The 22,680-nt window shown below is 31.5% G+C and overlaps 2 protein-coding genes across 4 annotated transcripts; both read left to right on the forward strand.

The window, feature by feature from the left end:
* The first annotated feature begins 3,507 nt into the window (after positions 1 to 3,507).
* LOC108565685 lies at positions 3,508 to 5,616 on the forward strand. 3 transcript variants are annotated; one of them, XM_017925260.1, is made up of 3 exons: positions 3,508 to 4,128; positions 4,451 to 4,571; positions 4,629 to 5,616. In XM_017925260.1, exons 1-3 carry the CDS (start codon positions 4,121 to 4,123, stop codon positions 5,478 to 5,480), a joined length of 981 nt encoding a protein of 326 aa, XP_017780749.1. In that variant the 5' UTR covers positions 3,508 to 4,120; the 3' UTR covers positions 5,481 to 5,616. The 3 variants fall into 3 exon arrangements, with proteins under 3 accessions (XP_017780749.1, XP_017780751.1, XP_017780752.1); XM_017925262.1 differs by having other exon boundaries at positions 4,455 to 4,571; XM_017925263.1 differs by having other exon boundaries at positions 4,459 to 4,571.
* Positions 5,617 to 8,625: 3,009 nt separating this feature from the next.
* LOC108565677 (lipase 3-like) lies at positions 8,626 to 10,758 on the forward strand. The gene is made up of 7 exons (XM_017925253.1): positions 8,626 to 8,772; positions 8,821 to 9,010; positions 9,063 to 9,177; positions 9,217 to 9,466; positions 9,566 to 9,709; positions 10,221 to 10,448; positions 10,516 to 10,758. Exons 1-7 carry the CDS (start codon positions 8,626 to 8,628, stop codon positions 10,684 to 10,686), a joined length of 1,245 nt encoding a protein of 414 aa, XP_017780742.1. The 3' UTR covers positions 10,687 to 10,758.
* Positions 10,759 to 22,680: the final 11,922 nt, after the last annotated feature.

A 22,680-nucleotide genomic window follows, 5' to 3' on the forward strand; every position in this document is an offset into this window, starting at 1 on the left:
TTTTTTTTCCAAATCATTCTTTAGATATTACAAGAAATTTTGACGTCAACTATAATCAAACTGTCTAATGGAAAGAGAAATAATTAAATTGAAATTAATATAGAAAATATTCTTTGAATATTTACACACAAAAACTTTTAGCATTAAATTTAAATGTATTCCTGAATTTCTAATAACCAACTGTTACAATTGGCCACCTAATAATTATAAAGCGCATAATTCTGTAACGCCACTATACCGCACTCATTGAAACCGTACTAATCGAGGAATTACATGAAGAATAAAAAGTATAATTTATATATAAAATATAATTTTTGTAAACTAATTCCTTTGTATTTTGTTTAATTAAAATCCGGTAAATCCGGACTGATCGAAACCGCACTATGCGTGGTATTTAAGTATTTCGTTTTTTTCCCAAATCATTCTTTAGATATTACAAGAAATTTTGAAGTCAATTATTTTCAATTTATTTTCAATATTAAGACTAAAGTATGGTATTAATATATTTTTATTATGCGGCCAATACATTTGTAAAAATGCGGACTATTAGAAAACATCTGGTACCATTAAGAATGCGACGTTTATGTCTATTTCTGGAAATTATAGAATATTTAGTTTTCTCAAAATTACCTAAATTCTACTAATAATAGTAAGAGGTAGATAAACCTTTTTTGGGGTCCAATACAATGTAGGGAGGAAACATAGAAAATTTGGACCAATGGTAGCGATCACCAGGTTTAGGTGTAAATTTGCAAGGTGGGGGTGAACTGATGATGGTAGAGAGACTCTGAAGATATCATTGCAGGAGCAGATCTCTTTCAGAAGCATCCAACTTCTTTCGTAAAGTTTCACTTATTTTACATATTTTTTTTCAATATGTTTATTCCAATCATCGCCAGTCTCCTACAAAATTACTCGTTTTTGCTGAAGTTAAACCGTCAATCTCAGGATAAGCTGCGTCCGTACCTGAAAAGTGAGGATCTAAATACGGCTTTAAAGGTAATCAATCTAATGGTTTGTTGTTACATATTATTTAATAATTTTTCTATATTTTGTTTTAGTTGATTGATGAGTGCGAACATGAGATTACGTACGGGGAGAAAATTGAGATGTTCAATTTGGAGGTCATGAAGATTGAGATAGGAAAGACTCAAAGGAGAATTGATAAGTTCAAATCATTCGAGTGTGATTGTCAAGACACTATGAGGTATATTTATTTGAACATGAAGGCTCGTGACGGTATCGCCAACAACTTGCCCCAATTGGAGGAAGCCTCTGGGAAAGCGTTGTCATCTATCCAAGAATATGTGCATAGTGTCTATGTGTCGCACATGGATCCGATAAATAAGGATTTGAAACTCAATAAGAAGTTAAGATACATCGACATGGAGAATATGTTCAGTAATATAAGACTCGATTTCGTACACTTCGATAAGCACTTCGATCGTTTATTACGGTATTTAGAAAGTAAGCTGCAAATGGATGATCACAAACGTTCGTTCTACATGAAAGAGGTTGTCAACTATTTGGACGGTGAAAGCGACACTTTCTTAAGCTTCCTGAATGCACATGACACCGAGTTCTTGGAAAAGACGTTTAGATGCGGGTCATCCACTAAGGAGGTTCAGAATATGGCCAGGAATTCGTTAAGACATGTTCTGATCAAAAGAGGATACAAATTAGATAATCTTGAGGTGGCTGAGAAGACCGTCGAACTTACCGATGAGCAGAAGAAGTTGAAGATGGACTTAAAAACGTATTATAGCGATTTGGAAGATGTTCTGGAAAGCGTCAAATACTTGCAGGTGATCTCTTGCATCCAATATTTTCATAAATTGCAGGTTAGTGTAGACAGAAGCAAGGAAATGATCAGCAAGATTACAGGGAGGCCATTTATCGAAGGGTACAATGAAGTACAAAATGAAGAAGAAAAAAAAGAAGAAGAAAGAGAAGAAGAGATAGAAGATGAGGAGACAGAAGAAGAAAATGAAGAAGAAGAAAGAGAAGAAGAGGAGAAAGAAGAAGAAAATGAAGAAGAAGAAAGAGAAGAAGAGGAGAAAGAAGAAGAAAATGAAGAAAAAGATGAAGAAGAAACAGAAACAGAAGATGAATACGTTGAATGCGAAGAATGCAATGGGTGCGAAGAATGCTATGTATGTGATGGATGCGATGCATGCAATAAAAATGATGAAGAGAATGAAGAAGATGAAGAGACTGAATAGGATGACGAATATAAAGACGATGACGAGGATGAAGTCGATGGAGACTATGAAGAAGTAGACTAATTAGTCTATGAATATGGAGGAGCATTTCAAAATCTTCTAAGATCTCAATCTACCTGCAAGATTTTCAAACAGCCAAATAATTTTGATCTCACTTGCTTGCATGGAATTTGTACATATGTTTTACTTTCAATATTTATACTATTTTACCAATTTTAATTTTACGTACTATAGTAAATCTGCACCATTCCAATCAAGTATTACTATATTCGCATAATTGTGAGGTCTCTGCAATAACAACATACAACAATTTAATGTAAATAAGAAATTATATAGATGTTTATTTAAAAAAAATATATCACACATAACTAAATAAAGAAAACTATTAATTAATTTTAACAAAAAGTCTAAACACCAACAAATAATTACAAAAAAAAAGCAATAGTCCGTTTGAAACCGAACTAATCGAGGAGTTTCAAACTATATTTGTATCAAAAACATTAATTATCAGATTTTGTTTTGATTACTTCAAATTTTCTTTAAGCTTGAATAACCGTTCCATAGACAGTAAATCCGCACTGTTCGAAGCAGGTATTGCTGTATTCGTATGATTTTAACAATTTTTCTGCATAAAAGGATACAATTTAATAATTTCGATATATAAATGATCAAAATATTTATTGAACAAAAAATCACACATAAATAAGAAAAAGATAAAGATATTTTTATAATCATAATGAATTGTTAAAAAGGGTTAAAGATCACCAATAAAATTACTTATCAGATTAATTATCAGATTTTGTTTTGATTTCTTCAAATTTCCTTTAAACTTGAATAATCGTTCCATAGACAGTAAATCCGCACTGTTCGAAGCAGGTATTGCTGTATTCGCATGACTTTAACAATTTTTCTGCATAAAAGGATACAATTTAATAATTTCGATATATAAATGATCAAAATATTTATTGAACAAAAAATCACACATAAATAAGAAAAAGATAAAGATATTTTTATAATCATAATGAATTGTTAAAAAGGGTTAAAGATCACCAATAAAATTACTTATCCACGTATAGTTATAAAGATAATTTCTATTTTTTTTTATCAACAAATTCTTTCATTATTACATGAACTATAAACAAACTGTACAATGGATATTGAAATAATTAGGTTGAAAAGAATATTGAAAATATATTTTTAATACAATACAAAAAGCCGAATTCAAAAAAAAAATAAAAGACAGAAATTCGTTAAACCTGATAAAGCTATCTCGCAGTGAAGTGAAGCGATCACATTTAGAACACCATCAATTCATCCGAAAACTTTAAATAAAACTAAAAACAAACTCGTGTCGGAGTTTTCTGAATCGCGACCTAGTATTTCCAATCCAATGGTTTAAATGAGTCGCATAAAAATCATCTAAATCTGAGGCTCAACGAGAAGTTGAAAATCATCAAACCGATGCAAATATTCAGCATCAAGAGACGCGAATACGCCAACTTCGATGAACCCAAACGTTAATTCTACGTGGCAGATATTTTCTTAAGATTCCTGACGAATTTATAAGAAGGGCACATTTCATCCGCTAAGCAGGTTCAGGATTTGTTCAGGGATTTATTGAGAGATGTCATAAACGAAAGCAGTTATAATTTGAATGAAGAACAACTCTCCGATGAGCAGAGAAAGTTTTAAAAACAATATTATTATAGTGATCTTTAGAGTATCGACTCTAATAAGGATTTAGTTTAGAGATTGCATGAAGAAGAGGCGTTAAGGCGTTGAAGAAGATTGAAGAGACGAAGGAGCAGCAGGATTTTACGAAGAATCTGTTCAAAGGAGAGATTAGTTTCTTCTCATTGTTACTATTGTTATTGCAATTTGTCTTCAGGAGAGACATTATGGAACAGTAAGATTTTTTTTTGATACGTTATTTACAGAAATAAACTTACTGCTATTGAATGACTTTAAAACGAATTATTTATATTATATACTAAATATTTGTTTGTATTATCTTTTAGATTATTTTGTTTTTTCATTGTGTTCAAATAACATTTTGTTTCTTTTAATCTTTGTAAACCGTACTAAATTCACAAGATTTGAATAAAAAAATCAAAATATTTATTGAAAAAAAAAAAGTATAATCATAATTTAAAAAAGTATCTCGATTTAGGAAGATAACTTGTTTTGAAGCATTTCAAAGCTAATTTTATATAACTTTGTTTCAATATGTTGAAAGCAATTATGCCTCGTCTCCTCGACGTTTACTCGCACTTGCTGACTTTCCACCAACTACCTATGAGAATGATTTGTCCATTCGAGCAAAGAACCGATGTAGAAACGACGTTAAGCGTAAATAATCTATTGGTTTACATTGTTACGTTTTAATGAATTGTTTGTATTTTTTAGTTGATTCTTGAATGTGAACGTCTGATTAGGTGCGGAGAGAAATTGGAGATGTGCAAATTGGAGATGATGATGAAAGACTTCAACACAATTATTAAAAGAATTGTAAAGTTCCAATCGTTCGAATGCGATTGCAAAGTCGTCACGAAGTACGTCAAACTAAATTTCAAGTCTTGTTCGGGTTTCGGCAACAAGTTGCCCGAACTGGAGGAAACCTATCGGATGTTCTCATCGTACATCCAGCAAACACTTGACAGTTTATATAAATCGCACAAAGATCCGATAAATAATAATCTGAAGCACAACGTGAAATTGAAAATCAACGACCTGACGCAACTGTTCAACATCAAGAAACGCGAATACGCCAACTTTCAGGACCGCTTCATCGATTTAACCGAATACTTAGTACGTAAGATAAAAGCCGCAGACGGTTCATCGATCTATGTGGAAGAGGCTAAAAGATACTTGAATGGAGATAACGACACATTCTTAAGCTTCATGAAGTTAGAGGACGTCGTTTTTATGGAAAGTACTTTTGGGAGCCTTTCAGGCTCTAAGCAGGTTCAGGATTTGTTAAGGAATTCTTTAAAAGATGTCATGAAGAAAAGACATTTTAGTTTGGATAATCTGGAGAAGACTGAGAAGACCGATGAACAGGAGAAGTTGTTAATGGATTTAAAAGCGCTTTATAACGATTTGGAAGAGGTTTCGACGAGCGTTGATTTCATGAAAACAACGTTCGTGCCCTCTGGCCTGACATATCTTCAGCAACCTCAGTTCAATATGAATCGCTTCAAGAAGCAGCTCGGCCAGATTCTAGGATCGTCAATTGCCGAAACGTACGAAGAAGTATAATTTCATCACATTTGACGGCACCAGGCGTTTCAATCGTTCAATCAGACGCAAGATTTGTGCTGTGGATCAATTATCTATTAATTTGACTAAAATTTGCATATTGTAAATTATAAAATTTATTATATTTTTACAAACATTCTTTTTTTATTATTATTTAACAAGTTAAGGACGGCGCTTTTCGGGTTGCCTGCCCTCAGAAAATTTTTTGTGGACGCCTATGGACTGAGTGAAACGTCAAATATTTTACGTCAATTATAACCCTTAAACGTTTAAATTTCTTATACATTTTTAATGATATTGAAGCAATTTATAACAATTGTCTGAAAAATATTGAAATTTTCATTCAATTCTACCTGCCGCTGCTCAGCTCCTAAGCAATCGAAGCAAAGATATTGTTTCTGGTAAGAAAAAAAATCTTATATTTTTTAATACTCCTTTTTGAAATACTCCTACAAGTCGAGGGTTTTCTCTAAAATTTAGTGTTGCACCGTAGAAAAAAATATACATCGACTGAGCATCGAGCCTTTCTACCATTTCATATCTTTTTTTTCAATCCCCCTTTGAAATGTAGGAGTTATTTCTGCCGCAATTGCAATTGTTGTTTCAGCTGGAAGATAATATCTATTTTGATAATAAATATGAATTTTAATGAAAATGCCGATAGTTCTTCGGAATAATCTATAAGTTTTAAATCAACACAATGTTCTCGTTGGCTTTCGTTCCTCTTCAGAAGAGATGAGTTAGTGTTATCGAAGACGAGGGTACTTATGATGAAAATAACCATTTACAAGAAATTTCTAATAATAGAGAATGGATACCTATTACGGAAAAGAGGTATGACATTAATCGATATGAATATAGATTCGAATGATCCATTTTTTCTTTATAAATTGTTTTTAACGCAATCCAATCCGAAGTGGAAAGTAACGATGGTTCAAAATTTAAAACTAGAAAACATCAGCAGTCTTGGAAACCCGTCAGTATAGCGGAAATGAAAAAAAATATTGGAATTTTGCTCATCATGGGCATAACGCAAGTTCCAGAAATTAAATTATATTGGTCCGATAATAATATGTACACCAACTTACGTATAAAAATGGCTATGAAACGTGATCGGTTTTTGAATATTTTAAAATATTTGAACTTCAGCGACAATACCACCGCCATAAACGAAAATCGTTTGAATAAATTCAAAAATATTTTGGACCAAATTATTAGTACATTTAAAAGTGTTGTAAAACCTGGAAAATATGTTGTTATAGATGAAAGCATGATACCATGGCGAGGTCGCCTTAGTTTTCGTTAGTACATTCCTGGCAAACGATACAAATATGGAATCAAATTATACAAATTATGTTTTCCTGGTGGCTATACTTACAACCTAGAAGTGTATGCAGGAAAAAATGGTGAAACTATTAACAAAGGACATTCTCATGACGTTGTAATGAGATTAGTAGACGACGTATTATATGAAGGGCGTACATTATTTACAGACAGTTTTTATACAAGTGTACCTTTAGCAGAAGAATTACTAAAAAAGTCAACATTCCTATGTGGTACTGTAAAACTTAATAGAAATTTTTTACCTGTGGAAGCAAAACAAAAACAAAAACGAGGAGCCATTTTAAGCTTGATGAACCGAAATGGGGTAAAATTTCTAAAATGGACTGATAAAAGGCCAGTTTGCATGTTAACGACCAGCAACAAACATATGTATGCTACAATTGAAGGAAAGAGCGGAAAACTGAAGCCTGATGCTGTTTTTGATTATAATAATTCAAAAAAAGGTGTTGATGTTTCTGATCAGATAACATCGTATTATAACCGTTTACGAAGAAGTGTTAAGTGGTATAAAAAAATTATAATAGAATTAATTTGTGGGACGTCAATTGCAAATGCTTGGTATATACATAAAAACTGGGGATCTGGCGAAAAATATGATTTGTTAAAATTTCGAGAAAAAAATATTGATAAACTAATGGATGACGACGATACGGAGATGCAAGCAAATCAAAAACATTTCATTGAAACGTACTCTGGTACAGCAAGACAGGCAAGAAAGCGATGTAGAGAATGTTATAAAACAATATCTTTACGGGAAGGTAGTGCAACTGCCGCTAAAAAGCAAAAATAGTAGTTTCATATTGCGCACAGTGTTATAATCAACCGACACTGTGTATCAAATGTTTTGAAGATGTCCATAAAAATAAATAAATATTTCTATTATTGAATGATCCTATTTTATTTTTGTTATATTCAATAAATATACACAACAGGGTTCGAATTTTATTGAAACGCAGAAAAGGTGCTATAGGTTTTATAATAAGAAATAACAATAATTGATCATTGCAATTTCTTTTCAAGTCGAATATATCATCTTGTGCATGTTCAAGTTGTAAGCTTGTATTGTATTTGAATAAATTAGCAATGTTTTTTAGAAACAGAGATAATATCTGCTTATTATATTCATATTGTATTTTCAATGCCGTTGCGCTTCGATTACTTAGGAGCTGAGAAGCTGCAATTATGTCACAATATCACGTATTGTTCTAAATTGCTTCAAGAATTATTAAAATATGTATAAGAAATGTATTGGCGTTTGATGTTAGTAATTGACTTAAAATCAGTGGCGTACATAGCAACAAAACTATTATTTATAATTAATGACTCAGCGGTGGGTCATGCCGTCGTCAATGTGTTAAACATACTTTATTTCCTTTAAGTAATCTGTGTATATTTGCAAATAACACAACAAAAAAAATCAATCAAAATAATAATTATCATTTGAAGTAAAACAGTTTAAAGTAAATTGTAGAACAATATGATAACAAAAAACATTGTATCAAATAAAAACTATAAAAATAATAAGAAACAATTGAATGTTCCGATTAAGTAACCCGGTTTCGAGCGCGATCCGCATTAATTTGCGAAACGTCAAAGTTATCTGCGAATGCATTGCGCGTCGATAATACTGTTCCCAAAGTTAAATCCAAGGATACTCAAAGGAAATACGTGTCACGGCTTATTTCTTGGTTATTTATAATAAAACCGTTATCTCGGTACGTTTTTAACGCCAATTTAATGCAAATCGACAATTCGCGTCGACTATAAATATGGTTGAAACCGGTATTCAGTTTTGGTTAAAATGTTGCTGGTCCTCGGTGCTTTTTTTTACGTTTTCAGTTTGGTTGATGGTAGACTCGGGGATAACGTCTGCAGCAATCTATTGGATTACGCTACAATCCTGGTCAACAATAATTGCTGGTACAATCCCGACATCTACGCTTCTCCAGTAAGATAATTTTAAGTATTCGATGTTGCATAAATATTTGTTATGAAGGAATCGATAATAGCTAACCATGGGTATTACCTGCAAACGCATACGGTGACTACGGAAGATGGATATATCCTGAACATGTTCAGGATTTCCAAGAAGCCCACGTTCGTTGCTCACAGGAAGGTGGTGTTTCTTCATCACGGTATGGCTGCTGATTCGGTGCAGTGGATCACTTTCGGTCGTCGCTCGATCGGTATGAAATTAGACTTTTCTTGTCATTTATCTGTCATCTGTCAATGTCAAAGCATTCTTGTTGGCCGATTTGGATTATGACGTTTGGATGGCGAACGCCAGAGGGACTGCCAACTCGGACCGTCACGTCAACAAGAAGCTGGGATCGAAGAATTATTGGAATTTTGGGTAAACAGTTTTAGATGTTCGATGCTATTGTTTAATCAGTTTTCACGAGATGGGCGTTTACGATCTTCCTGCCAGTTTGGAGCACGTCGCTAACATCACCGGACAGCTCGGAGAGATAGTTTACATTGGACATTCGATGGGAACCACAGCTTCGTACATTTACGCAACCGAGAAAGCTGCTCACGCCAACAAACACATCAAAGGCATCATCTCCGTAGCTCCAATAGCCTTCCTCAGTGAACTCAAATCACCATTATTCCTGATGGTTCCAATAATTAAACCAATTAATGTAATATTACTAATTAACAAGACACAATATCAATTCGATTGACAGTTCTTGTATATTTACATCATCTTTCCAATTAACTAACAGTTTTATCTCTAATAGACGTTTTTGAATACGATTGGAATTTACGTCGTGAACAACCAAAAACCTGCGGAAAATCTGAAGCCATGTCTATCGTTTCCGTTGATAGGAATTTGCTTGGGTTTCTGGTACCTAATCGGTGGTCAGAGTACGGAGCAATCATATGTGAGTATTGGAACGCAAACTGTTAGTCTTCCGCAGATCAATAACGTTTCCGCTTAATATCGAAAGCACAGTTTACTTAGGACTTTGTTAAATTGTATTCCTGTTGCGTAATGTCCACCACAAATTGATACATCTCAAACGCATTTGACGTTGACGTATTGCGATGACAACGTCAAATTATTAATACGCCATCTATTGGCGAGCGTCAATTATTATACAAATTAATACAAAATCTATAAAAGTTTTCTTGTTTTCTTCTTCAATCAATTAAAAAAATCAACTAATAAATTAAATCATATTACTTACGTTATCATTACAGATTTATTTATTTATTCGAATTCAATAATTACATTTAAAAATTTGACATTGACGTATTTGCAAATGTTTCTAAATGTTGGTGTGAAATAAAATACTCCAATAGTTTCATTATAAAATTCAAATTTTGTGATGAAATAAAACAACAAAATTAAACCTGTAAATTAAGATTAAGATTTGTGTATTTTTTTTTTAGGAAGACGTACCAATCTACTTTTCCAATTTACCAGCACCTGTAACGACGAAGGGTTTGGCTCATTACAGTCAAATCCTGTTGAAGGGCGGTCGTTTCCAAAAGTACGATTACGGTTTAGATAATTTCAGAATCTACGGCAGTTTCATCCCACCTGTATACGACGTGACTAAAATCACTTTACCTGTACATATGTTTTATGGACTTGCAGATACGCTCGCCGTTGATACAGTATGTATATTTATTTTTTTTTAGTATATTAGTCATAGATAATTTTCATACATTCATTAATTTTCAGGACGTTTTAACTTTATTCAATAATTTGAGGACACGGAAGAAGAGTATGCAAGTGATTCCAACGAATACGTCAATCAAATTCAGTCACTTCGATTTCATAACTTCGAAGCATATCGCGAAGCACTTCATACCCTATCTACAAATTAAAATCCAAGAGATACTAAATACTTAATTGCTATTTGACAGTTAATTTCAGTAATTAATAAATTGTCTTTAATACCTTAACTAAAGTTCTAAAATAGATAAACAGAAATACCATTAAGTAATTAGATATAATATCCTAATCTAATCCTAAGCTAATCTAAACAAAATACTACAATTTCATTTAAATATAACATCCTAATCTAAACATGTCTTAACTTAACCCAGTGGTCGGCAAAGTGCGGCTCCAGAGCCGCATGTGTCTCTTTGGCTCCTTTTGGCTCTGTTACAAATATCCAAGGACAACAACATACAAACCTGACTTATTCAAACTTTCCAAGGAGATGCAAGCACATTGTTCGCATTAATAAATATTTATTAAGTATGAAATTTAGTTTTATTTAGAGTAATAAAAGTTTATTAAACAAGCAGATTTGACTCTCAATTTTTTATTAAATAGTTGTAATGTTCATATTTGCTTCTTTGGCTAATAAATTTGCCGACCACTGACCTAACCTAACCTATGTCTGTACCTCTTTCTGCGTTGCACCATTGTGCGTTTAGAAGTTATAATCGTTATAATCATTATAATCTCTCATAATCTGATGAACACTCGTAGAGCTCCTACACATCTGTAAGTACTTGCGTGCCGTTTAGCCACATTAGTTCGACACTTCCAACTTAACCTAACTTTTCCAACTTAACCTAACTTTTCCAACTTAACCTAACTTTCCTAACTTTTTTTTATAGAGGAATGGAAACCTTCAAAAGGAACCACGGCTGGAACGGAACCGTGCTATTGTGCGATTCTTCCTAACCTAATCTATAACTAATATTGACATCAACTGACATAACCTAAATAAATACATTATTTTCTTAATATGCACTCTCACTGTTACAATTAGGAATACTCTTTGAATTTGGAAGGATTTATTACTTTTTTATTTTACAGTTTGAAATAACAATGAGAAAGATGTCTCAGATTTAATAAAGCCAACCTCAATAGGGATGTCGTAAATCTTATTTAATTGTGAAGCGATTCCGATGTACCTCCGACGAGTCGACCTCCGGGATCCGAGATTGAGTTCGTGGCTTCAGGATAGACAACGTGGAAATTGGAGCACGTTTTCCTACACATTTTTTTTTTGCAATACACACTTGTGCACTTGGAAGTTCGACAGGGATGCGTGAATTCCGATCCGCACTAACTGCATCCAATAACACCAAAACCCATTATCCAAGAATATTGCTGCTTTGTTCCTTGCACTTCAAATTCTCTCTAACGATCTCACAGTTCGAAGTTAGCATTATATAATGTTATTTATACTTTACTTATATATTCTCATTTCTAGTTTCATATTTTATTTTATAGTGCGTATATATGAATCTACATAAACGAATTTACGGGTCGGAAAAGTTTTTATATTTGTTCTGAAGCCATAAACAATTGCATTACGTGATGATGATAAAAGTTTTTATATATATATGTATACGTGTATTAAATTTTCTGTTGTGTCTGAGGATGGAAAACGTTCGAAACAATTGTAAATAAATAAGGGCATTTCGCTCGGCACGGAATGGGCATAAAATGTTCGAGTTGATGAGGAAACGTTTCAATGGCAGATGCATTAAATGTTTACGTCTTTCTGCGAAGGAAATCGCAATTTTTTGTTCATGAAAATTGATTTGAAATCGCATTTTATTTCGGACAGAAACATAAATTCTCAAACTATTATACGTTTTATGATGCAACTATTATACTTATTACAATTTTAAACAAATGTCGTACAATTTTGTATAGATGTAATAACTTTTTTTTAATAATATTCATGTTGATTTTAAATAATTGTTGATAGAAATTGAGTTTATATGTTTGTTTGTTTTTTTTATCATTAAATGTTTAAATTGTTTTAAAAGTTACATGTATCTTGAGTTGATGTCGGTTGTAAGTTTTGGAAGTGCATCGTCGACGTTTTGCGAAGTTTGCGCAAACTATTATTCATTGGTGTTCTGATAATTAATCGTGCGATGCAGAAACTTCTCCTCAACTTCTCTCCGTCCAATTTCTACTATCTATCATCCGGTTCAGGATGCTGTGGAAAAGAACAAAAACAAACTGCATCCCATGTTTCATATTATTTTTTTATGGATTTATGATAATTCCTTGAAAGAAAATTATAAATATTATTCAATTTGTGAGAAATAAATTTAGAAATTTAAATTTTTTTTAATTATTTCAAAGGGATTTATGAAATTTGTTGTAAATATAAACTAATTACAATTATAAATATCATTATTCATGGAAATATTAGAATAGTTTTTCAATTTAGAAAAAATATTTTTTTAAATTTTTCCACATGAATTTATTTTTAAAATTTCGATTTTTTTGTAATTTTTACTCATTTTATATGCGTTTATGAAATTTACTGTAAAATAAAAATAATTACAATTATAAATTTTATTATTCATTGAAATATTTGAAAATATTTTCAATTTGTAAGAAATATTTTTTTAAAATTTATTTACTAGAATTATTTTTAATTGGATTTTTTCAAATAAAACTATTATAAATCTCTTTAATATTCCAAATTATTACATTTTAATAATGTAATACAAAATTAATTAGTTCTGAAACTTTGAGCTGAAAATCTATCTATTTTTTTAACAATAAATACGCAATTAGTTTGCAGATTATTTCATAAATATCATCAATTTATCAACGAAATCTCGCATTAGTTTCAATCAATTGATGTGCACGCATTAACTGGACTTTGGATGCTGCGTACCTGTGCGCTGCAAATTCCAATTTATCACAACTATATTTTACACCTGAATTTTCGCGAATCCGTTCCATTAAATTCTAATTTCGCACGTCCATAAATAATGTTTTACCTGGAACTATAAATTCATCAAGCGAAATGTACGAATTACAATTAATGCACGAATAATTGAAAATATTGCAATTATTAGATTTTATATAATGGAAAAACTATTTTTTTTCGAGTTTTTGAGAAATAACGTTTTTCTAAGTCTTCACCTTTTGTTAAATTGATCAAAAATCGCGTAAGCTAATTAGATTATCTTATATACAAATTAAAGAGTCCAATGGTAGGTAGCTATGTGTTGTTACCCGTTAATTTGTTACGAGCGTTCAAAAATGTCAAATAACAAAAGTTGCGAATTATCAATTACGTAATTGAGAATAAGCCTTCACCTTTTGTTAAATTACTCGACATTCGCGTAAGCTAATTAGATCATTTTATACTCAAATTAAAGCTGAAAGTCCTACCCATCTGAAGAGTGTAGCTTTGTGTTGTAACTCGTTAATTTGTTACGAGCTGTCAAAAATGTTAAATAAGAAAAGTTGCGAATTGTCAATTACGTAATTGAGAAATAATGTTTTCTCTAAGTCTTGACCATTTGTTAAATTACTCAACATTTGCGTAAGTTAATTAGAATATATTATACTCAACTTAAAACTAAAAGTCCTACCTATCTAAAGATTCCACTGGTAGCTTTCTGTTGAAACTCGTTAATTTGTTACGAGCTGTCAAAAATGTCAAATAACAAAAGTTGCAAATTGTCAATTTTGTAATTGAGAAATGACGTTTTCTCTAAGTCTTCACCATTTGTTAAATTACTCGACATTCGCATAAGCTAATTAGATTATTGTATACTCAAATTAAAGCAGAAAGTCTTACCTATCGAAAGAGTCCAGTTGTAGCTTTGTGTTGTAAGCCGCTACTTTGTTACGAGCTGTCAAAAATGTCAAATAAGAAAAGTTGCGAACTGTCAATTACGTAATTGAGAAATAACGTCTTCTCTAAGTCTTCACCATTTGTTAAATTTCTCGACATTCGCATAAGCTAATTAGATTATCTTATACTCAAATTGAAGCTGAAAGTTTTACCTATCTAAAGAATCCACTGGTAGCTTTGTGTTATAACCCGTTAATTTGTTGCAAGCTGTCAAAAATGTCAATTACGTAATTGAGAAATAACGTCTTTTCTAAGTCTTCGCCTTTTGTTAAATTAGTCGACATTTGCGTAAGCTAATTAGATTATCTTATACTCAAATTAAAGCTGAAAGTCCTACCTATCTAAAGAGTCCAGTAGCAGCTTTGTGTTGTAACCCGTTAATTTGTTACGAGCTGCCAAAAATGTCAAATAACAAAAGTTGGGAATTGTCAATTACGTAATTGAGAAATAACGTTTTCTCTAAGTCTTCACCTTTTGTTAAAATACTCAACATTTGCGTAAGCTAATTAGAATATCTTATACTCAACTTAAAACTAAAAGTCCTACCTATCTAAAGATTCCACTGGTAGCTTTCTGTTGTAACCCGTTAATTTGTTACGATCTGCCAAAAATGTCAAATAACAAAAGTTGGGAATTGTCAATTACGTAATTGAGAAATAACGTCTTCTCTAAGTCTTCACCTTTTGTTAAATTACTTGACATTTGCGTAAGCTAATTAGTTTATCTGGTAACTTTATGTTATCACCTGTTAATTCGGTACATGCTATTAAAAAATGTCTCTGTCTTTGCTACAAACTGACACCTTTTGAAAACAATATAAATTTTTTACAAATTTGCTAAATATTGAAACTGTAAATTGAATGCTAAAAGTGAAACAGATAGATTTATATAATGATGATGATGAAACGTGTAAATTGAAGAGAAAACTAACGATGCGAATCCAATTAAAAGTTCGGTATTTAATTCGTGATCCCGGGAAACGGGGTAAAACCAGCAGATGCGTGAGCGTTTCACCCGTTTGATGTCTTCCCAGTTTTGTTGATGATGGAATAGGGTGGTGTGTATCTTGCGCGATGTTCGATGTGGATGTAGCGGATTGAAACGAAGCGAAGATCCTCGTTTCAATAGGATTTCGCCGTATGATTTTGCCTGTGAATAATTGAATAATGTTTAAGAACGAGACACGTCTCAACCTCTATCTTTCTCCGCGTCTCTTTATTTCAATACACTTCTCTCAGTTTTACCTATTATTGCAATATCTCCGTCTTAGCTTCACTCACAGGACTTCTTCTCTGTTTCTCTTTGCACAGAGAGTAAATTAATTTTCGCCGACGTGCAAAGAACACGTCTCGGGCTGTTTTCGTTCCAGGATTACAGTAAATTCATTTGTGCTCTCTCGTATCTTGAGAGAATTGAAGATGGAGGAGTATTCAAAACATTGCTGCAAATATACTTTAAAACTATATTTCACAACATACATTAATCAGAATCAATAGATTGATGTTATTGGGAATTGCAACTTCTTAAAAATTCCGAGAGATGGCGTTTCAGTAAAAATGACTTAAACCAATGATTTTATTTAAAAATCACGTACAAATGTTAGTATTGAAATATGATAAAAAAAAATCTTCTTTTCTATCTCTTATTTGATATAGATGAAAACATATTATGTATTAAATAAGATTTGTTTCGCAATATGTCTTTAAATATTTGGAAGTTAACGTTCACAAAATAAATTAAGTTGTCAATACTTTTGCATATATAATGAAAAGCCATAGATCATCGTGTAAATAAATAATTCGTCGAAAATCCGATGAAAAAGTTTTCATTTTCAACGTCGCTTCAAATATGATCCCTGATCCACTACACTTCGCATCCTTCATGCATGTTGTATACACACATTTTTGTTTTTCTTGTAATATTATTGTTCGCTTTATTTATTATTTTCTTCCTGTTACAAAAGCTTTACTGTATTCCCAAGTTCAGTGTAAAGTGGATTGATGTGTTTATTAACAAAATGCGAGTCGTGTCAAGTTTGCGTTGTTGAGCTGGTGTTTAAAATAAAGTTTTTTTTTTCGGAAGGGGTCAGAAAGGGTTCTCTCTCTCTCTCGCATCCACCCAGTTTAAAATTTACGATCGTACAGGGGTTGGGGTTTTGGGTTTTGAAGCTTTGGCTTACATGAATTATAATAGCGGCACGAGCGTCGACGTGAATTACGAGCGGCGTAGGGATCCGAGAGATGCAGATGTGCAACATTAACCCGGCTCCTTCCACCAATAATTACCGAACTACAACAACAAACAACAACAACAAGACGCAGACACCACCACCCTTCAACATCAAACAATGTGCAAATGCTTGGAATATCAAATGAGACACTTTTATATCATCTCATTACAATATTAATAACTTGTTAATAATGTATGCTTTGTGTATACATTTCACAATAGCATACATTATAAAGTTTTTGATGTATTAAATAATTTATATGTGATAACACTTGTTTTTTTAACGTTAATTTTTCGTTTCTTCAAATTTGGCTTACAACTTACAGCCAACTAGATGAAACCACAAACATTCAGCTTCTTTTGGATCTTTTCAATCTATTATAGTTTCCGAGAAAATCACTGAAATGTAGAAACACTGCTTTTTCGAGTGTCAATTTTTCATTTTTTTTTAACATTGAAAGCAACTTGTAGATTAATGCACGAAACTACAGCCAAATAGGTAAAACCACAGTAATGTATACTGGCTACATTCTCCAAACATTTAGCTTTCATATGCACATTTTGGATCAATTCAGTCTAATATAGTTTCTGAGAAAATCACCAATATGATTTTCAAGAGTTAATTTTTCATTTCTTCAATTTTGAACTCGAATTACTCCCAAATGGGTAAAACCACAATAATGTATGAACACTGGCTACATTCTCCAAACATTCAGCTTTCATATGCTTCTTTTTTATCCATTCAATCTAATATAGTTTCTGAGAAAATCACTTAAATGATTTTCAAGCATTAATTTTCCATTTTTTTCAATTTTGAACTCGAATTACAGCCAAATGAATAAATTCACAGTAATGTATGAATACTGACTACATTCTCCAAACATTCAGCTTTTATATGCATCTTATGGATCCATTCAGTATAATTTAATATCTTAGAAAAGCACCAATACGATTTTCAAGCGTTAATTTTTCATTTCTTCAATTTTGAACTCGAATTACAGCCAACTGGGTAAAACCACAGAAATGTATGAATACTGACTACATTCTCCAAACATTCAGATTTTATATGCATCTTTTGGATCCATTCAGTCTAATATAGTTTCTGAGAAAATCACTGAAATGATTTTCAAGTGAAAATTTTTCATTTTTTTCAATTTTGAACTCAAATTACAGCCAAATGGGTCAAACCACAGCAATGTATGAATACTCGCGACATTCCCCAAATATTCAGCTTTTATAAGCATCTTTTGGATCCTTTAAATCTAATATAGTTTCAGAGAAAATCACTAAAATTATTTTCAAGCGTTAATTTTTCATTTTTTCAATGTTGAACTCGAATTACAGCCAAATGGGTAAAACCACAGTAATATATGAATACTGACTACATTCTCCAAACTTCAGCTTTCATATGCATCTTTTGGATCAATTCAGTCTAATATAGTTTCTGAGAAAATCACCAATATGATTTTCAAGTGTTAATTTTTCATTTCTTCAATTTTGAACTCAAATTATAGCCAAATGGTTAAAACCACAGTAATTTATGAATACTCGCTACATTCTCCAAACATTCAGCTTTCATATGCTTATTTTGGTTCCATTCTATCTATTATAGTTTCCGACAAAATCTCTGAAATTCACTTGTAATACAATTCGGTTTTCTATTTAATTCAATTATTTTTAAATTCATAAAAAATATACAAATTTTGTAAATAATATTAATAAATTACTTTTTTTAATATAAGTATGATTTTGGTAGAAAGATGGCAGAAGGACAATCTGTTTCGCATCTGAAAACGAATCTTTCCGTTAGATTTATGTAGGAAGTAGGAATAGGCGTGGAAAACAAAAACAAAACAAAAAAAACAAGTGAATCAAGGAAAAGAGCAAGAGCACTTTAGTGGGTGGCATGAAAACAAAACAAGAAGAGAGAAAGAAGAAGGAAAAAAAAATGTAGTGAAATATTACATCCGCACGATAAAACGCATTAATTTATAATTCACATGGCACTGAACTCGATTTATTGTTTTCATTTTCGTCCCTTTTCATCCACGAGGGTGGAAAAAAAACGTTGGAATAAAGAAGAGGAAAGAAAAATAATAGAAGAACGGGATGGCAGTCGCGTTATTAAGTGTTATTTTTGTATCTGTTAAATTAAGAAGTTAAATGTTTGGTGGGTTTGAACAAAGCAATGAAGAAAAGAATGGTGAGTTGTGGGGGGAAAACGAAACCGAGATGGATGGCTTGCGATAACCAGGGAGGCATGAAATTAGGAACGAAACGTCCATTTCCGGAATTAAGAGGAAACGTCTCCGTCTTTGGTGAAGTGGAAAGCGTAGAAACGCAACGTGGACCAACTTAATTCAATTTCTCAATTTTCTTTAATACTTTTCTCTCAGTTTAAAGAACTAAATTCTAATGATGATGGAATGATGAAACATTGACAAAAACAGTACAAAAGTCTAAACAATTCATTAACTATTGTTGCAAGTAAATACATACATTTACTAGTTAAAGTATACATATTTAAATTAAATATTTGTTAAAAAGTGTAAATTTACCAAATTTTTTTTATATTTTTTACAATTTATTAAATTTTCAAATGAATGTATGTATCTAGTAATTGTGTACATTTACCAGACTATATTCATAAATAAATTATTTTTTGTTTATTTATATATTACAAAATTTAATCATCATTTTTTTTTATTACTTTAATAACAAATTTACTCTTGGAAAATTTCTTAACTAAACCAACATTTTATATGAATCATCGATTTGGGATTGAAACAAAAACCGTCCGATTACACGAAATCTTTTCTCTTTATTTTTTTCTTTCTCTCTCTCGTAAGTCGTAAGTGTACAATTCGGATATTGGATTTCGCGCCGGAAACGAATGCTGCAATTTTATTTCCTTAATAATGTCGGCCGGTTTATTTCGTTCGGATGGCAAAAAAAGTGACGAAACTATTTTTCACTCGAGGGTCGAGAGCTGCGTTAAAATTAGAGACGCGGCGCGTCCATGCGAGAATTTAATAAAGATTTAATATAGTTGGCAGCTTCAGAAGCTGTCGGATTCTCAAAGACGACTCTCCTGGATTCCCTTATCCTTTCACTAATAAGGGTTATATCGTACCCTTTCACCTTTTCTCGCACTTATAACAAAATATAATATAAACGAAATCCAATCGTTATTCTCATCTCAGGATAAGTTGTTAATAGTTTTTATATATAGTTGATATATTAGATAGATGGTTATAGTAAAATGACATATGTTAAATCATTAGATCTGTCATAATAGAAATAAATTGTTCACTTTTGAGTTTGAAAATAAAAGAAATAATTTGTTATAAGTATATTTTATGTCAAAAGTATGTCAAATTGACGTATCACATAAAAAAATTGACAGATTGTTTGTAAACAATAGATATAATTATTTAAATAAAGTTTATATTGTATAATTATCACTAAACATTATTATTTAAAAAAAAATGTCATCTTATATGTCAGAAGTAATTTCTTTATGACTTATGTCAAATTGTCGTATGACGTATGTCGAATAAATATATGACGTTTGACGTTTGTCTTAAGTACATTTTATATGTCAGAAGTAATGTCTTTATGACATATATGAATTTGACATATGTCAAATTTACAGATTGTGTGTAAATAAAATATTTTTTTGTTTAAATAAAGTTGAATTTTGTGTCAAAAAATTAGACTAAAATATGAAAGAATAAATAAAATCAATGTAACGGCAACTTTCTCCTTTACAAGTGAAACATCCCTCTTTACGCTGTGGTCCGGTGATGTCGGGGGTGTCTTTATTTAAATGAAATTGATTTTCGCTTTTGCCGTTTGAGTTCTCGTCGGGGTTAATTTGAATGTAAATTTTATGTAGTCTAGCCGGGAACGATAACGCTAATCATAAAACATAAGAACTACCGGTGTCTGCACTCTTCCCCCTTGCATGAACGTTTTAAACCCATCCGCTGAAGCGCAACCTGAGAAGTACCACGCAGCTATTTAATTAACATTAAGTTTGTTAATCTACGAAAATAATAATTAAAATAAGTTTAACAATTAACAACTGAAGAGAAATGAAACAAAAGTTAAATAAGATAAGAAGACAAAAAGAAAGTTGGCGCTATCAAGTTTGGTTAAATACTGTTTTCGTAATAAGCATATATAAGTAAATATGTACATTTACTAGTTAAAGTATATTTAATTTATTTTTTAATTAATCTAAGGTGTACATTATTTAGTTAATACATACATTTTTCTAGTGATATTATAAAATTTCCTAAGAAAATAATTACCAACTACAGAAAAATTAAGAAGGAAAGAAAAGGTGGCAACATAGCATTTTGTTTAATTGGAGTTTGAGTGATAAATTGCATAATGGGACTCGATTGGACGCTTCAAATAAAATTGAACAGCTTCTGTCCGGAAAGTTTTCGAATTACGTGAGCCGTAATGGCAATAAAAGGGAAAGTTTCTATAGACTTTTATCGGCCGCTAAGTATTTCTGTTTCATTCTGTCTGTTTGTTTGTTTCATCCGTCGGTTTCATCCATTCATTTATTATGTTGAATGTAGCGATTTTGATTGAGAAACTTCGGCGACGAATAGTTTAGTTCGGAATTCTGCCGATTACGCTGTTTTTACGTCTTTCATATTAACTGTTTATGCGGCAATCTTTCGCTGCCGAATCGATTTGGAACAGCTCATGAAACCGAAGCGAATTGTTAAAAACGTGGTAAAATTCAGTCACGCCATCTATGAATGCATAAAGTAACTAAATATAATTTAATTGATAAATTTTAGTTTATTGTTTAATAAGATTGTTTTATGTGTAATAAGCATTAATTATTAATTAATTTACTAGTAATTAATTAATCAGTAAATCAATATATATGCTTCAGTTCATTAAAAAAATAATCTAATTCAATTAGCCTAATATATGTACTTGACATACGTCAAAAATGACAAGTGTCAATTAAAATACAGTGTCAATTTGATACTATAAGGATCAATTGAAAATTATGTTATTTTTAGGTTAAAATTGTGTCACATCATGTAATTTCTAAAAACCTATGACATAATACCAACTAAAAACGACGACTACATAAATACGCATTCAACTTATAGCCAGAGATGTTGGCAGGTTGTGAATGAACAATAAAAGTTAAAAAAAATAAATAAATAAATACTGAAAACTGTTTAAGTTTAATAATTAATTATTTTATAATTAATATATATTCAAAGGATCAATTGAAAATGTCAACATTGAGTTAGTTTTAGGTTATAATTAAGTCATATTATGTCATTTTCAAAAACCTAAGATATAATACCAACTTAAAAACTATAACTAAAAAATTGAATGAATTTATTGATTGTAGTACCATTATTTTTCTTTATTAACTCATTATTCCATCAACCTATAACTTTGAAGTAAATTAAATTGTATTCTGTCTACTTTAATCTAATAAAAAATCATCAAATATAAAAACTGAACTACTTTAATTTTAGGATACGTCTGATTTCCAGGATTTATGGACGATGAAGGAGATATATAAAAAAGGGGTCAGCACAATGGGATCTTCATGGAGCGTAGCAGAAAAATAATAAACATTTATCTGCCTCATTACAGAATCATTCGGCATCATAACAATCCTTATTTATCGGAGGCGCATGTTCGCAGTTGTCTTCGTCCCTTAAATCGCGTGTCCTCTGCTTAACTTTATAGTCCTGGCAATTGGCACTTTTTACACACGCACGCAGATAGATGGAGCCACAAAAAAAATGGACGATCCTGAACTGCGAGATGGATTCCAACATCCAGTTTACATCGTTCGGAAATCGATAATCCTTTTAGCGTTCTCGTTGACACACAACATTTGTTTTTATTTCGGTCGCCGTTCCATCTCCCAATTTTTATTTCTTCTCCTTTCGTTTTAGATACTGCTGTTTTGTTTTGTCTTCTTTTATTTTCTTTTCCTCGGAGTTGTTGTTCTTGTTCCTCCCATCCAGAAGGAAAGG

Source organism: Nicrophorus vespilloides, unplaced genomic scaffold, assembly GCF_001412225.1.
Source record: "Nicrophorus vespilloides isolate i.1.1-1 unplaced genomic scaffold, Nicve_v1.0, whole genome shotgun sequence".
Classification (NCBI taxonomy): Eukaryota; Metazoa; Arthropoda; class Insecta; order Coleoptera; family Silphidae; genus Nicrophorus; species Nicrophorus vespilloides.